The sequence below is a fragment of the Sus scrofa genome, chromosome 6 (assembly GCF_000003025.6).
Source record: "Sus scrofa isolate TJ Tabasco breed Duroc chromosome 6, Sscrofa11.1, whole genome shotgun sequence".
Classification (NCBI taxonomy): domain Eukaryota; kingdom Metazoa; phylum Chordata; class Mammalia; order Artiodactyla; family Suidae; genus Sus; species Sus scrofa.
In genome coordinates this window covers 106,658,684-106,671,218 of record NC_010448.4, presented here as the reverse complement: position 1 = coordinate 106,671,218, position 12,535 = coordinate 106,658,684, and the positions used below count along the sequence as shown (strand labels likewise).

The following is a 12,535-nucleotide window of genomic DNA, read 5'->3' as shown; positions in this document are numbered from 1 at the left end:
GGGGCTCATTGAGCACGATTTACAGTGTGTGCTGCATATTAGAACCAGCTGGAGCTTGTAAAACCCTGTGCTCAGGCCACACTGCCCCAAATCTCCTTCATGACCCAAGTGCCTGTCATGGTGTTTAAAGCTCCTTAAGTGGTTCCAACACGCATCCAGGCTGAGAACCTGGGGCCCTGGGTTTGAGACCAGACCCCACCCCTTGTTATTTCATACCTCAGGCACCCTCACCCCTTAGGGTCCCCTGACTGTTGTAAGGATTCCCAATGGTATATTGGAAGTGCTAAGACGGTGGCAGGCACGTGGTATGGTATGTGTCCAATAGATATTTGTCTTTATTTTGGCTTTTAGGACCAAACCTGCAGTATATGTAGGTTCCTAAGCTAGGGGTTGAATTGGAGCTGCAGCCACTGGCCTACACCAGAGCCACAGCAACATGGGATCCAAGCTACGTTTGCGACCTACACCACAGCTCACAGCAACATTGGATCCTTATTCCCTGAACAAGGGCAGGGATTGAACGTGCATCCTCATGGATACTAGTCGGGTTCATTAACTTCTGAGCCACGATGGGAACTCTGGCATTTGTTATTAATAACAAAAAACTATAAGATCAAGCTTAAGACAACCTTTAAAGGGAGAAAGGATGGAAAAAACCTCCCCCATCAAAAGCCTCAAGACTAGAAGTACAGCTATTACCTTTTAAACACAGCACTTTTTATTTTTATATCCCTGAGCATTTTAAGTTATTAAAATTTTTTTTTGTGTGTTTTGTATTTTTTGTTGTTGTTGTTGCTATTTCTTGGGCCGCTCCCGCGGCATATGGAGGTTCCCAGGCTAGGGGTTGAATTGGAGCTGTAGCCACCGGCCTACGCCAGAGCCACAGCAACGCGGGATCCGAGCTGAGTCTGCAACCTACACCACAGCTCACGGCAACGCCGGATCGTTAACCCACTGAGCAAGGGCAGGGACCGAACCCGCAACCTCATGGTTCCTAGTCGGATTTGTTAACCACTGCGCCACGACGGGAACGCCTAAATTTTTTAAAAGTATGATTTTGGAGCTCTCTGGTGGCTTTGTGGGTTAAGGATTCAGAATTGTCTGCTCAGGTTTGATCCCAGGTCCAGGAACTTCCACATGAAGCAGGTGTGGACCAAAAAAAAAAAAAAAAAAAAAAAAAAAAAGTGTGCAGTTAAAAGTTAAAGCTTATTTTCTAGTTATTTATTTATTATTATGTCTTTTTGCCATTTCTTGGGCTGCTCCTGTGGCATATGGAAGTTCCCAGGCTCAGGGTCAAATCAGAGATGTAGCTGCCGGCCTACACCAGAGCCACAGCAACGTGGGATCCGAGCCGTGTCTGCAATCTACACCACGGCTCACAGCAACACTGGATCCTTAACCCACTGAGCAAGGCCAGGGATCGAACCCGCAGCCCCATGGTTCTTTGTCGGATTCGTTAACCGCTGCGCCACGATGGATCTAGTTTTTTTTAAAAAGGCATCCTGGAGTTCCTATTGTGACTCAGCGGGTTAAGGACCCAATGTAATCTCCATGAGGATGTGGGTTTGATCCCTGGCTCACTCAGTGGGTTAAGGATCTGGCATGGCTCTGGTGTATGCCCGCAGCTGCAGCTCTGATTCGATCCCTGGCCTGGGAACTTCCAATATGCTGCATGTGTGGCCATTAAAAAAAAGGCGGAGTTCCCATCGTGGCTCAGTGGTTAACGAATCCGAATAGAAACCATGAGGTTGTGGGTTCGATCTCTGGCCTTGCTCAGTGGGTTAAGGATCCAGCATTGCCATGAGTTGTGGTGTAGGTCGCAGATGCAGCTCGGATCCCGCGTTGCTATGGCTGTGGTGTAGGCTGGCGGCTACAGCTCCAATTAGACCCCTAGCCTGGGAACCTCCATATGCTGCGGGGGTGGCCCAAGAAATGGCAAAAAGACAGAAAGACCAAAAAAAAAAAAGGCATCTTTATGTCTCTCCAGAGCACTACTTCTTTCACCTGCAGTAGGGAGGGAGGAGTAATAAAGCCAAACTAATAGTGCCTCTCATTACAAAGCCAGGTTTGACTCTCACAGCTTAAGGGCCTGTAGCAGGATCTGAGGCGAAGCAGAAAGCCATGAGTCTCTCCTGTGGGACCAAGGAGCCTGGGAGTAAAGTCAGCAATATGAGGGGCCCTCACTCCTTGTCTGCTTGGTTTTGCCTCTGCCATTGAGGACCAGCCCCCTCCTGGCAGCCTGGCTGTTTCAGGCCCTCTTAGAGCCCTGAGTTTCCTTTGTGGTGAGCCTGGGGGCCCAGTACAGCTCAGCTGGGGACACCAACCTGGAGATGTGGGTGGGGAAATAGGATTGTGTGTGTCTGTGCCTGGAATCACTGATGTGAACCTGTGAGGAATGGAAGTAGAGCCAAAAGCCACAGTAAAATGATTAAATATGGCTAATTTTACCCAGTCTTGCTCTGAACTAAGAGCCTCTTGGGCTGGTCACAGAGTAGGCCTGACTACTGAGGAAAACAAGTGAGGGGAGGCTTCCAAGGGCTGATCAGATGGAAGACGCCAAGGCCTCTCCCCTCTTTGGACTCGTCTTTGAGGAACCTGGCACGAACTTCTACTCTTTCTCTCCCCTGCACCCACCCCTCCTGGTTCCCTTCCAGCACACAGATTGTTCTCAGAGGTGAAGCGTGAGGCCACACTCTCTTTGGCTGCAGGGCTCATGCTGCCTGACCCCTGTTCATAGCCACTCTCCGGCCTTGCTGGCTGGGCAGCAGAGATGAGCTGCCCCACAGGTGACAGCCGGAGGGAAGGGCTGTGAAGGGGGCAAAGTGGGAGAAGCTGGGGATATTCTGTCAAGTACTGGGCCCCTGCATCTTACTACCAGTATGAGGGGGTCGTTTATGGTGCCAGGGTTCTGTTCTCACGGAATTTTCCTTTCATTAAAGTATCCACCATATACCCTCACTGGGAGCCTACAGGAAAACTGTCAACTGACTAACCAGCTCTGGCCCCTTAAGCTCTGAACACCACAATTGAACCTTAAACCTGAACCGTTTCACCATCTGAGCAACGAACCCACCTAACAGGGCGTCCTCCTGGACACTGAGAGAATCCGGGCCCACCCCGACGTCGGGGAGAAAAACGTGGCCACAGTTTACTGACAACTATTTGCTGGTTCAGGACTTTTAACCTCTCAATAACCCTGCACACGAGCGGGTGTAGACCTCCAAGAGGCCGTGGGTCGTCCCGGCTGTGGGGTCCATGTCTGCGCTGCCTGGTTTTACCTATCTTGTCTGAGTGAGCGGGACTCACCGGCGTTGATCTCCCCCTCGTCGTACACGTCCACCTCCAGGAGCCTGATGAGCATGCGGAAGAGGATCCTGAGGAACTGTAAATAGGAGCCGGTCTTTCCCACCTGACGGCAATGCGTTCAATTGGGGGAGGAACAGAGAAGAGAGAGTTCACACCTGGGCCCTGCGGGCCTCCTGCCTCGGGGCGACGGCCTCGTCCCCCCGCCCCCCCACGTCCCCCCGCAGCGCCTCGCACCTGGGGCGGCCCGCTCAGCAGCAGGCGGCGCGGGTGGCAGGCGCGCGTGCCCGAGCCGGGGTCGGGCTGGTTGCTGTAGTCTGCTGATGCGGCCGGGCCGAGGTCCACTGGCGGTAGTAGCGCGACTGCTCCTCGCCGCCGGCCTGCCGGGGCGGGAGCGGCCGCAGCGAGCTGACCCAGGCCACGTCGGCGTGCGGCAGCAGGGCCGCGGAGGCCGGCAGCCTACCCGCCCTCGGGGAGCCCAGGAGGCTGTAGGCCGCCTTGGACAGGATCACTATCGGGGGCAGCGCGGCGGGCGGGCCCGGCCACCGCAGGGTGCGGGGTCCCGACGACGACGATGAGGGCTTGGAGGTGGTGCTGCTCGCCATCGGGGGGCCCAGGGAGTCGCACTCCTGCTTCAGAGGCTCCGCGATGCCCGCCGAGACCCCTTCGTCCAGCCCCGCGCTGTTGCCTGGGCTCTGGAAGCTGGGGGTCGGCGGCTGCTTCTGGGACTTGTCGGCTGTGCTGGAGGAGCTCACTCCGTTCTCCATGATGGAGCCTGAAAGAGCACGGACAAGGCCACCGCATGCCCGCCCTGTGACCCATGCTGAACTGGAGGGAAAGTCCAGAAGGCCCCCGCCCGCTTCCTCTGCTTGGCCGTGGAGACACTGGCGGGAGGTGGGCACTTACTCCCAGGCCTCCTCCGTGAGGGGAACGGCCGCCTGGCAGGCTGTGTGCCCTGGGCTGGCCCAGCCACCTCCTTGCCCCTTTCCTCATCCTGCCCGGTCTCTCTACATCGCCAGTTCGTAAACTCTCTCAGGTACCTCACTTAGACATCAGCCAATTTGTTCCAGGACCCTGACCAACACTGGTTCCAATCCAAGTGTCCTGCCCCACGCCTCTGGCTGTGGAGACCACCCCCCCACCCCCGCCTCAGGGTGCAGCCATTCCATGGAAGCCCAGAGCATCATGGGAAAGGGCTCCGTAGGAGGTGGGGAGCACATCCGTACCCCATGAGGTGTTGCTCTTGCCAGAGATCTCTGCACATGCGGCCAGTTTACTTCAAAAAGGTTTTCCTCTAGTCCATTGGCCACTCAGGTTTGAGGACAAACCAGAAATTTATTACATTGAGGACTGAAGGCCTCTCTGGTTCACACTGGTGCTTCCCATGGCATGGGGTCAAATCCCAGTCTTGGGAGATCCCAGATGAACAGCCAGTCACAGGAGGCTAGTGACGCTGCCATTTTGCTGCTCATCTGACTTTTGTGTGACAGCTTGCCTCTCTCTCCATGGCTCTTGAGTCCACATGCCTGAACACTCTGGAAAGTGAGCCTCCCTGAGGCCCCAAGTTGTGCGTGTGTGTGTGGGGGGGCAGCATGTGGGTCACAGTGTCCTGGGGTGAGGCTGATTAAAGAGCCACAGGAGGGAAGGTGAACTCTCATCATCATCACCCTCTTCAGCCACATCTTCCTTGCCTCACCCCCAGTGATGCTGGTATCTAAAAGCTTCTGGATGTGATAGTCCCCCTTCCTTCTGTTACCCTTTACTATCCTCCAAACCTCTCCCCTTTATTCTGAGGTGGTCTCAGAGCTCCCTCTGGGGCCATAGTGATGGGTGGGGGAGGTGCAGCCCTGACACCTGTCTGCTCAGGTGACTTGGGCAGACCCTGCAGGACAGTCCTCATGCTCCTCCAGGCCAAGGGGCACTTACAGAAGGACAGATACCTGTGTCTTCAGTTCCCACAAGGAGCCATCCAATAATGGCTGACAGAGTGAACAGAAAGACTGGTGCTGCTTTTGGACATGAAATTATGTGTGTGTGTTTTCGTGTGTGCATCATGGATGGAAACATGAGGGAGAAGGAAATGATGGTTCCCTTTGTTGTGGGTTTTTTTCTTTTCCATTTTTTTTTTTTTTTTTTTTTTTTGCTTTTTAGGGCTGCACCCACGGCATATGGAAGTTCCTAGGGTAGGGGCTGAATTGGAGCTACACATGCCAGCCTACACCACAGCCACAGCAATGCCAGATCCGAGCCACATCTCCTATCTACACCACAGTTCACGGCAACACCAGATCCTTAACCCACTGAGTGGGGCCAGGGATGGAACCCAAATCTTCACGGATTCTAGTTGGGTTTGTTAACAGCTGAGCCACAATGGGAACTTCTAGGTTTTCATTTCTAATCTCTTCTCTATCATTATTTTCTTGAAGTGTTCTATATTAAGCTTTATTATTGTAACTTTCACAATCAGAAAAAAAGGAAATAGTGCATTTGCTTAATACTATTTATCAGAAAATTGATGCCAGGCATTGCTATTAGCCACACAGAAACACAATGAGAGGCTGACAAGCTGCAGGCTGGATCATCCCCGTCAACCAGTGGCTCAAGAGTAGCCTTCAGTGTACAAACACTTGCCACTAACTACTTAGAAAAGTCACCCATTCATTCATTCAAACACAGACTTTGTGCCAGGTACTAGGCCAATTAGCACAAACTTACAGCTTTAGGATCTGGAAGGAAAAGAACGCCTTTGTGCAAATATTAGATGCATGATATCTGTGAGATGATCAGGGTGGGAAAGACTAGGGGAAATGGTGGTGGCTGGAGAGGATGCTATGTATTTATTATATTTAGCCTATTAGTATGCTCATCATTAACTGTATCCCCAGGGATGTATTTTGTAGCTGCTCACAGTCATGTTTTCCAAGTATCTCTCCTGGGGAACTGAGGTCGGGACGGGATGCCTGAAGCACCAGAGGCTGCTCTGAAAGCCTTGATGGTGTCAGCAGATGCCTCTGGCTTGCAAACACCTACCCCTGCTCACTCCTGCCTCTGATCCTTGAAAAAGAAAAGGAAGTACTGACCTGAGGTTCCAGTGACAGCACTGCTATTGCTCTGGGGCCTCTCCAGGTCGATCAGCAGCTCCTCGGCGTCATTCTCGCTGGCTGTGGCTCTCTCTTGCTCCTTGCTACTAAGGTCCAGGGCAGCAGTGGGCCCTCGAACGACTTCCTTTGAGACATAGCAGCATGCCAGACCCACCTCCTGCTCCAAGGCCGTGCGAGTTAAATAGCTTGAATCAATTAACCGGAGGTCACAATACTTCAAAGACCTGCACAAAAGTAATGATGCCTTTGGGGAGCCTGTCCTGACGTGCATGCAAAGTTCCTATGCACCTAGCTGGCTGGATGCGGCACAGTGGTCAAATACACGAGTTTCTGTGTCAGGTAATGGTTGATTTAAACCTCAGGTCTGCCATCTCTTAGCTATTAGGACCTCTGGCTAGCCACTTTATTTTCTCTACATACAAAATAGAGTAACAGTGACGGACTGATACATTTATTGTAAGGAATGAATGGCACGAGCTAGGAAAGGCATTTAGGACAATGCCTTTGTTAGGACAATGCCTGACACATAGTAAGCATGCAGTGAATGTTATGATTATTGCTGCTGTTGCCGTCCAATCTACCAGTGATCTCTAATCCTTGAGAGAACAGCAGATTAACAAGACATTTCATCCAAAAAACTCTTCATGGGGGCAATGCTTTTCCTCCCTGCCTCTCTGGCTGCTCTGCTTTGATGGGTTAACACATCTCATCTGTGGCTACCTTCCATTCCCCAAATTGCTGGGTGATCTGTGGAAAGTCAAAAGAAAGATCAAGGAAGGCTAAATTTTTATATCCCAGAATAAAACAATTCTCTTCTCACTTGCCAAGTGGATGAAATGGGTGAGTGTCGGCCAAGTTTTAACCATCAGCTCAGCTGGGCAACTAATGGAAAATGAGAACTAATGATTCCATTGTACCTGGGAAAGGTTTCTCCAAGAGGATCTTTGCCAGTTAAGATCACAATACAAGGCAGACCTTCTAGATCTTGGTATGTCCGAGGGATCCACTCTTCTGCTTCATTTCCTCTCCAAGTCTGTAGAAAGGGACCCATATGATAAAATTAAAACCCTTTAAGTTTCCACCTTCTTAAAGGTTTCTGTGTCTAGACATTTTACACATCTGTGCTCACCAATGACTTCCAATAGGTGTGTTGGTGTGTGTACATATATTTTAATTGCTACTAAAAAGCATACACAGGAGTTCCCATCATGGCTCAGTGGAAACGAATTTGACTAGTGTCCATGAGGAAGCAGGTTCGATCCCTGGCCTTACTCAGTGGGTTAAGGATCCAGTATTGCCATGAGCTGTGGTATAGGTCGCAGATGTGGCTTGGATCTGGCCTCTGGCATTGCTGTGGCAGTGGTGTACGTAGGCTGGAGGCTACAGCTCTAATTCGACCCCTAGCCCGGGAACCTCCATATGCCACAGGTGCAGCCCTAAAAAAAAAAAAAAAAAAAAAGACAAAAAACCCCTCTTACCTTTCCTTAATAAATCAAAATGCAAGAAAATATGAAAAAAATGTATAAATGTATAACTGAGGCACTCTGCTCTAAGAAGAAACTAACACAGCATTGTATCAGCTATACTAAATAAATAAATTTAAAAAATAAAAAGCTTATACAAAGCACTTTAGAAGAATGCGGCTTTTTCTTTTATCTCAATAGGATAAAACAGGAGATCTTAGTATATATCATGCATAGCCACATATGTCAAAGAAAAATACAACGTGAAATATCCCATCAATGGTGCAAACCTTACAGAAATCCTAAACTACCTGATGTAAGGCTCTTAGGTACACTTTCTTCATATAAAGGACAGACTCTTGGGCCTGACTGACTGAAAAAGACCATTTCAGTTGTAAATGACTAATAAAAGAACCTCAAAAAAACTCTTCATGTATAACCAACTTTTCATATACATTAACCTATATATACCTATACACACTTATGTATATCTTTAATAAATGGAATATCAGTTTTGAAAACATGAATATATCAGTGAGGAGAAAGAAAATCCCAACTTGAAGGATGTTCAAAAGTGAAAGGATTTTTTTGTCTCTTTTGGAAGAAAACAAACTATCTCTTAAGTAGATAAGGTGGTTTATGCTATTTATGAAGTGTGTAGCATCCAGCTATGTTTCATATTAGCTTTCTAGCAGGAGTTGAAAGAAATGAACTGACATTTCTGATAATGGTTTTGAGAACAAGGACTCAGGAGTGAGGTATTAAGTAATGCATATGATTTTATTTTCAAATGGACTGGTACTTCCTTTGCTAAAACCAAAATGGGATAAAGAAAAATGTACCAAGCAAGATATGCTATAACAGAATTTGGTTAATGATTTGTTGATGTCTAGGAAAACCAATCTTTAGAAATAAATATACCCATAAGTACTTCAAACAAAATGCATATAATTTGTAAAACTGGAAGAACAACTTGAACCTTGTTGTCCAATCTTTCATTATACATTTGTGTACCAAGGAGAACTCTGAGGATCTTCGTATCTGTTTAAAGTTTGGGAGACTTTCTATGTCTTAGAAAAACAATCTGTAGAAAATATTTTTTTAAGATATTAGAAGAAAGTTTATCCCTCCAAATTTGGTTTGCCATATATTTTCATGTCAAAGGGAACCAGAACATGACGTAATTTAAAGCTAACAATTCTGCAAATAGGAATCATTTTACTTTTCAGTCCTCACACTAGACTTAGGATATCCTTGATACTGGGGTCTTGTGGAATATAGTTCATGATTCTGGCAAGAATGAGGTTGGGTTATAATGATGGGTAACAGATATTATGTTTTATAAGGAGATTACTTTCAAAAGATTATTAGACAAATTCCACTTTTGCTCTGGACCGATCAGAGCTAGCTAAACCCACTATAAAATGCTTTTCTGTCACATTGCCACTTCTGATGATGGATGGCTGCCGTTCTTCTAAGGATCTGCCATGCCCTCAGGATGATTTTCCTGCTGAGGCATTAAAGGCAACACAAAAGAGGAGTTCCCATCGTGGCTCAGTGGTTAACAAATCCGACTAGGAACCATGAGGTTGTGGGTTCGATCCCTGGCCTTGCTCAGTGGGTTGAGGATCCCACGTTGCCATGAGCTGTGGTGTAGGTTGTAGACGTGGCTTGGATCTTGCGTTGCTGTGGCTCTGGCATAGGCTGGCGGCTATGGCTCCGATTAGACCCCTAGCCTGGGAACCTCCATATGCCATGGGAGCGGCCCAAGAAATGGCAAAAAAATAAAAAAAATAAAAAATAAAAAAATGAAAAAAAAAGACAACACAAAAGACTGAGCGAGCATTGACTTCAGGAATAATATGGGGTTCAAGGCCAAGGAAATTGAATGAAAGCTTCACAGACCTTCTGAAAGAACTGATTTATTTAGATTTAAACTTTGTATCCTTCCAAAGTATTTGTTATCACTTATAAGTTAACCCAATCCCTAAAGGATAATAGAGGTAAGTATCAAAAAAAGACCACTTAATGGAAGAAGAGGCATTGGATTTTAGCCAAGACTAGAGATAAAAGGCATACTGGTGCCGTCTTGTCAGCGGTAAAGGAATTTGGTAATTTATAATGAACAGGTGAAATAGAGACCACGTGGCAAGTGGCAGTCTTGTTAAGAAGGTGAAGATCCCAAAGGGATTTCAAATGTTTATTTCCACACAAAAAGAGAATATAAAAAAGGCTGGATTGATGTGATCAAAGGGTTTTGAAAATATGGAAATCTCTTTGTGTAGTTGGTGCCTGGCAGCTACTCATAGGATATAATTCCTTTGAGAAGGAATTGCTTGAGACCCTCTTCATGTATGGCACACTCCCAGCCTTCTGGAAACCCTGTGGGTGATTCTGATATGCCTGCAGCCAGGCTAAGAACCTCAGGTCTTGACGGTGGTTTTCAAACATTGGCCCAAGGGTATATTATTTAGGACCCACTGATTCATACTGACTTAGAGACTGGCACTTCTGAAGGATCTGAACAAGTGATCTAAGACTCTATAAGTAGCCACACTTGTGGAGTGTCAGTGGCGAGCCAGAGAAGCCCCTGCTGACGCGCATCCTTTTAGACCATCTCCTGGCACCGCACCAGGTGTGTGAGACTTCACAGAGGAGTGCTGACTATCTGCCTTTCCAGATTCCTCATCATTATTCAAATTGTCTCAATGAATTATACTGTAAGAAGAGTTTTAGGACTCTCATTTGTTATTTATCCCAAGAATTCTGCTGTAAGGTGGTCTACAACTCTTAAAATTGTGAACATGGTATCTATATAGCCATATGTGAAATGTACATGTTACAAGTGCCTCTAAATATAGGAGCTTCTATTTTTTAGACAGATTTATTTTTTTCAAGTACCTATTTAGTTTATACAAGATATTTTGTTTGCATTTTGGATTACTCAAGTTAGGTAGTAGACTATAATAAGAAGGTTTACATTTGCAAAGTGCTTTATGAACACTAAATAATAACCCCCAAATTAGAACTCTTAGAGATCATACAGTCCAACTCATTTTTCAGATGGGGAACTTCAGCCCAGGTAGGAATAATCATCCCCTAAGACTATGTGCTTTCTTTTCATAAAATTTGTGTCAAACTAGGTCTTTCTTTTTTTTTAATTTAAATTTTTTTTTTTTTTTTTTGTCTTTTCTAGGGCTGAACCTGTGACATATGGAGGTTCCCAGGCTAGGGGTCGAATTTCAGCTGTAGCTGCCAGCCTATGCCACAGTCACAGCAACTTGGGATCTGAGCCGTGCCTGCGACCTACACCACAGCTCATAGCAATGCCGGATCCTTAACCCTCTGAGCGAGGCCAGGGATCGAACCCACAACCTCATGGTTCCTAGTTGTATTCGTTAACCACTGAGCCACGATGGGAACTCCACTAGGTTTTCCTTCACCAAATTTAGCTCAGTGTTTGGTATGCAAGGTGCAGAAACCATGTTGGTCTAATCCAGACATAGAGAACCTAGCTCAGGATGGTACCTACGTTTACTCAGGTATTTTATTACATGCTCCCTAATGGCTGAGACATGTTGGATTATAAAAGTTCCCAGAAAAATCTGAGCAGGGCATGAGGTGGGTACTTAGATTAGTTGATTAAGGAATCCTCCCCTGCCCACCATGCCTGATAGGAGGGGGTCCAGGAAAAGCATTGTGTCCCAGGCTGAGGGGGTGGGGGCTGGTGCTTAGTCATGCAAAATTCCTTCTGCAGGAGGATTGGATGTGCCTTAGTCTGGCCCAAACCTTGGGGTCAAAGCAATTACAAAGCAAGAGCAAACCATTGGGAAATCCACATGCAAGGGGGCAGGAATAGTTCTACACGAGCACTGAAGAGAAAGCAGAATACTTTACCAACTGTCACGAGCAGACAGCTAGGCTAGATGGACAGAAAACAATCAGTGAGTGGCTGACACTTAAAGGCGTGCCCCACAGAGGTCCGAAGGAACAACTTACCTTTTTTTTTTTTTTCCTGAGAAAACAGATGGCCGTGGGCTAGATGAATCTTGAACAAGGTCAATAAACATGGGGTGAAATTGGGTCATCGAATTTTTGTACCTGCAGTTGGAGAGCATGGAAGACCAACTGCATGCATGTGCTGAAGAGGGGGCTGGACAGACTCTTAATACACTATGAAGGTGAACGTGTCCCTTAGTTTAGCCTTAATATTGTCCTGAAGATCACACTGACACAGGTGCAAAACTGTCAAACTCAGGCCTCTGAGTCACCTACCTGGGAGTCCTAAAAAATAGAAAGAAAGGGAGAAACGGCCGTCCCTTGCTAACCTTTAATCGCGTCACAAAGTGGGTTGCAACGCTGAGTTCAGAGGCTGGGTTCCCGAGGATGATCTCGAAGCGGTACTGCAGCCCCAGCTTGTCGCGCACCTCCTGCAGCCGCTCCTTGGCCAGCATCGCCAGCTGCACGGAGGGCACCCTGAGAATGAGCATGTGTCCCTTCCCACTTTTGTTTTTTCCTGGGGAGCTGAGGAGGTCATCCATGATGCTGAGTGTTTCTGGCGTGCTGTGGTCCCGGAGCGACGCCATGGTGGTGAGAGCCATCAGTGCCTCTGAGTACTGCTGGATGAGAAGGTAGCAGCGGACGACCATGCTGTGCAGCCTGGGGTAC

The 12,535-nt window shown here is 47.5% G+C and overlaps 1 protein-coding gene across 1 annotated transcript in view; it reads right to left on the bottom strand.

Moving 5' to 3' along the window:
• The window catches only part of GREB1L (growth regulation by estrogen in breast cancer 1 like), a 147,830-nt gene that overhangs the window by 22,493 nt on the left and 112,802 nt on the right, over positions 1-12,535 (bottom strand). Inside the window, 6 exon segments of the mRNA XM_021096163.1 lie at positions 3,307-3,409; positions 3,541-3,626; positions 3,629-4,078; positions 6,384-6,628; positions 7,322-7,437; positions 12,196-12,535. Coding sequence (XP_020951822.1) covers positions 3,307-3,409; positions 3,541-3,626; positions 3,629-4,078; positions 6,384-6,628; positions 7,322-7,437; positions 12,196-12,535 — 1,340 coding nt within the window.